At 49.8% G+C, this 4881-nt stretch overlaps 1 protein-coding gene across 1 annotated transcript; it reads left to right on the forward strand.

Annotated features, from left to right (window-relative positions):
• Positions 1-292: 292 nt before the first annotated feature.
• ALTATR162_LOCUS10945 (uncharacterized protein) lies at positions 293-1969 on the forward strand (the record flags this gene model as incomplete). The annotated part of the gene is made up of 1 exon (XM_043318585.1): positions 293-1969. One exon carries the CDS (start codon positions 293-295, stop codon positions 1967-1969), a length of 1677 nt encoding a protein of 558 aa, XP_043174520.1.
• Positions 1970-4881: the final 2912 nt, after the last annotated feature.

Consider the following 4881-nt stretch of genomic DNA (forward strand, 5'->3'; position numbering starts at 1 on the left):
GATATTTATTGCCTCATGCGCCGCCGAATACGTCCCAAAGACCATTACCGACACGCCGGGGTACACGTTGCTCGCAGGCATTTCGCGCATTCCAGAGCCGATTGTGGCGTTACCAGATGAACAGGGCTGGGCAGGCATTGATGGCGCCTGGAATACTTTCAGGCTTCGAGTGGGATCACAACAAAGGAACACAAGCGTACTTGTATCGACGAGAAACCAGCAGGTGTGGGTTGTCAATGCCCAGGCCTGCTCAAGTATCGCGATGGCGAATCTGACCCACGTTGTTTCAACGATGCCTAAACAGCAATGCGAGAGCAGCCGTGGCTATCTGTTCAACACTTCTGAATCAACCACCTTCGAAAAGACCGGCTACTTTCCATTACAGAATCCCTTAGCCCTAGACGATCGCATGATAGGACTCTATGGCTTGGAAACTGTTAGCCTTGGATTACCTGGGAACGGAGAAGGTCCTACAGTGAACGGCACATTTATTGGTACGATCGGCACGTATACCACACTGGCTACTCCTGAATTCTGGCTTGGTTATATAGGCCTGCAGTCACAAGCGAAGACGTTCTTCCAAGAGCCTTCTCATCCAAGCTACATCACTGCATTGTTCGAGGCGCAGGGCATCCCAAGCCAGTCGTTTGGCTACACCGCAGGTGCAAACTATCGTCACACCGAGGCGACCTCTCTTGGTAGCCTGACCCTTGGCGGATACGATGCCTCCTGCTTCGTATCGAACGACATGACTTTTACGACAAATACCGATGGTAATCTTATGGTTGATCTGGTTGGTCTGATTGCGCGAACAACATCAGCTTCCGACATAGATCTTCTCAATGGAACCAACGTTAACATGAATATCGACTCCACTATCGCTGAGATCTGGCTTCCTGTTGCAGTATGCAAGATTTTCGAGGACGCTTTTGGCCTCATTTACGATGAAGATACGGACCTTTACCTTGTCGATGACATCTCGCACCGGATCCTCATGGGACTCAATCCTAACGTCACTTTCACTCTCCGCCCGACGGCCAAGTCTGATACTGCTAGAACTGTTCAAATTGTATTGCCGTACGCTGCTTTCGATCTTCAGGCCTCATCACCTTACCAAGGTCTCAACAAAACGCAGAGATATTTCCCGATTCGACGAGGAACCAACGAAAGCCAGTGGACACTTGGGCGAACCTTCTTCCAAGAAGCCTACCTCAAAGTCGACTGGGAGCGCTCTCAGTTTGGCTTGTACCAACGCGATTGGACTGACAGACAGTTAGACATTGCTGCAATCGTTTCACCCCGGTATGGAAAGGCAACGGGAGCGGAAGACCTTGACCGAGCATTATCGAAGTTGTCGACTGGAGCTATTGTGGGTATAGCAGTTGGGGCTGTCATAGTTGTTTTTATTGCCGCCACGACTGCATGGTGGATATGGCAGCGACAACGAAGGCAAAAGCAACCGGATTACTCCTCTGTTGCTGCAGCCACAACACCATCGAAGCGCCCGGAAGACTCACCCTTCACGGATTTAGTTAGTGGGCCACTGGTGTTCCAGAAATCCGAGTTACCCGGGGAGTCGAGCGTCAGCAAGAACAAAGATCCTTTCGCGGACGCAGAGGCCATCGAGCAGCCGATCTATGAGATGATGGGCGATTTTCCAGCAGCTTACGAAGCTGGAGGCCGTCAGCTATCGGAGAAAGAGTCGATGATAGTGCGGGAAAGGGGCATCAACGGTGTTGACCCAAACGGAACATCAATCTTATCAGCACCCCACGCTGCCGGCCAGTCAGCCCTTTTAACCATGGACGAAATCGCTATCTCGAACGGAATAAATCACCATAAAAGAGCATCATTCTCTTCTCGAGCAGTACAGCGGGAAGGGTCTCCCGATCTGCCACCATATACTGCCCAGCAGGGGCCTTCTCACACGGAAGATCACGTTCGTCGACGCTTTTCTTACGAATCATGATCTCTGAACGACCTCATGGCCAACAATAGATGAAGCATTCAGCAATATGAGATCGTCAGGTGTATCGAAACGCAAGATATTGGCCCTCACGTAACAAACTAGCACACCTAAAGCTCAAATGAGCTATCGAGCTTCATGGATCAGTGCTGTGGGCTCCTATCTATCACCAAAAGCCACTTCTTCCCGCTGTTCTGGAGAGCCTGGGAGGCCTCCTTCAAGGAATCTACGATCCTCCGGGCATTTGAAGTCACAGGCCTATCGCCATTCAATCCAGAAGTAATACTCCAAAAGTTCAGAACTATAGCTGCTGAGAGCGATAGCGAGTCGTCTAATCTTAGCGCTTCCGATTGGAGAAAGATTAGGCAGCTGATTGATCGCGCTGTTAACCACAAAGAGAGCAGGAAGATCCCGCAGCTTAATCGAACTATCATGAAGCTATCTACCCAATCAAAGCTTATTCAGCGCGAGAATGAGAAGTTACGGGAAGCTCTAATTGAGGAGCGACAGCGTAAGCAGCGATCCCAACCTGGAGTACTTGAGCGACCTGAAGATTATTATGGTGGAGCTGATTTCTGGTCGCCGCGTAAGGTGCGAGAAGCTCGCAGCCTCCACGAGCAGAAGAAGCGCGATCAAGAGCTATTACAACAACAAAAAGCTGCTGCGATCCAAGCTCGGGAGGAGTCAAAGCTAATTAAAGCGCGCGAGATGAATGAGAGGCGTCAGGCGCGAGCGGAGGCGAGGCTACTGAGGGAGAAGCAGAGGGCTGATGAAGCCGCTGAGCGAGCACCTCGTCAAGTAGCTCGCAAAGCAGCCAAACGACTTCAACAAGCTATCAAAACTTCCCAAAAGGGTAAGAAGAAGAGCTTCAAAGCTCGTACAAAGCCCACACCAAAAAATGTCTATCGTTGGTGATCGTAGTGGTGGTGCGCAGCCATCTACTCGCCTAACAAGCCCACCACCAATTCGATCGCGACGTGGGCGCGATATCAAGTTGCCAGCCAAATACAAGTAGATAGAATATTGCAATACTATTTCTAGATCGCAACACTAAAATATCTCGCAATAGTAGTTATTTAGTGCGGCTCTACAGCCTCATCTTTGTGGAGGTTTTAGTGGGGCGGAGCGATCGTTTCGCCGTCCTGATCGCTTCGCCGTCCGGCACGGTACCGGTAGACCACGCTGCGGACGCGGGGATAATCGGTCCCGTACGTGCGTAATGCGGCGGATCTATGTTTACAGCCGGAACGGCGGCAGACCCCGCTGATCATTTAGTTGGCTCCGTACGTTTCGAAGGATGTCAAGATCGATCTTGAGGATCGGCGAGTTTGGCGCGACTTCATCGAGGACCTTGAACGTGCGTTCGAAAAGCGTGTGGAGGTTCTGTGGAGTAAGCGACGTGTGGGACGGAAGTTGGTAGTACAGCCTCGACGTAAACACGGCTGCGAGAACAAGCATGTTTCCGAACTGAGCGTGCAGAGTTCCAAAGACATTAGTCAATACAAGCCTGGTGTTGCGTGTGCTCTTGAATCCCACATATGGACTGTTCTCAGGGGCGCCGACACGGTCGAAGGCAATGGTACTTTGGATGGCGCTTTCGATGCATTGGCAAGCGATCGAGATGATATCTTCTTGGGCTTCAGACAGATCAACCAGTTGAACAGGTCTGCTTGTAGGAGGGGGCGATCCTACAGTGGCGGCCGGCGAGTTATTGTGGAACCAATGGCCGTTTTGATATGAGGCCTGAGTGGAAGGTGGATATTCGGTATTGTGGCTTGCGATCTGTAGGTAGCACAGTGGTCAACAAGCAAATAATTTGCAAATATTTGTTAGTATTATTTGCCAAGCCAAATACAAACACAAACAAAATACGCAGTTTAAGACTAGCAAACAAACAAATATAAACATTACCAAATATTTGAACTAACGTGCCCACCGCTGAATGGCGCACACCACTGAAATGGCGCACCTCTACATAAAACTATCTTTGCACATCAATAACACTCCACTACAACATGCAATAAAGGCGTGCAATAGCTAGAATTAATCCTCTACTTCTACTGCATCTTTCTTGCATGTGCGCTTGTTATGTCCTCCCTCGCCGCAGCTCTTGCAGCGTCGAATACTTCCTGCACTACTACCTGTGCGCACTCTCTCCTGACGCCTCTCCACCTCTAACTGGATCTCAACATCCCTTTGCTCAACTATATCCTCTGCCTCTGCCTGCGATAGGGTCCCTCTCTTCTGGATTCGCTTTTTCTTGCGCTTTTTACGTTCAGATGCTGCCTGGTTTGCCTCCTCAAGGTTGGCTATTCTAGCCTTAAGCAACGTGTGTGAGTGCACCTTCAAAGTTGATCCCTTTTTGACCTGCAGCACCATCTCAATGATAGAATCAGGTGATGATTCCTTGTGATCTGTTATCCTCTTGACAATCAGCGTCGTTTGAGCCTCTATCTCCCAGGCGTTGCTTGATGTTTTGGGTTCCCAAGGGGTAGGCCCTGGTGCAGGTGGTGTTGGCGTACGAGGCTGTACTTCAAGCCTAGATAACACCACATCTGGGTTATGTGGGACTAAGCCAGTTGCTCGAAAGCTTGATAAGATATTGTTCTTTGAGAACGCCTTGTTAAATATTGGCTTAAAGGCAGCCAGGAAGGCTTTCTTGTCGATGTGGTGGATGTAGCTGTCTGCCAAGCCCCTGAGTTCCTTCTTGTACGCCTGCTTCAGCGGGGCAAAACAACCCACATCAAGTGGCTGTAGGATGTGCGATCAGTGTGTCCATCAACCAAGTAAACCAAAAATCGACCCTCTTACTTGACTTGGCTGACGAGAATCCTTTACCTTGCTTGGTTGGTTGACGAAAAGCCCTTACTTTGCTTGGTTGATTGACATTACTCGATAGAATTTCCCGATTTGAT

This window comes from Alternaria atra, assembly GCF_907166805.1.
Source record: "Alternaria atra isolate CS162 genome assembly, contig: 34, whole genome shotgun sequence".
Classification (NCBI taxonomy): Eukaryota; Fungi; Ascomycota; class Dothideomycetes; order Pleosporales; family Pleosporaceae; genus Alternaria; species Alternaria atra.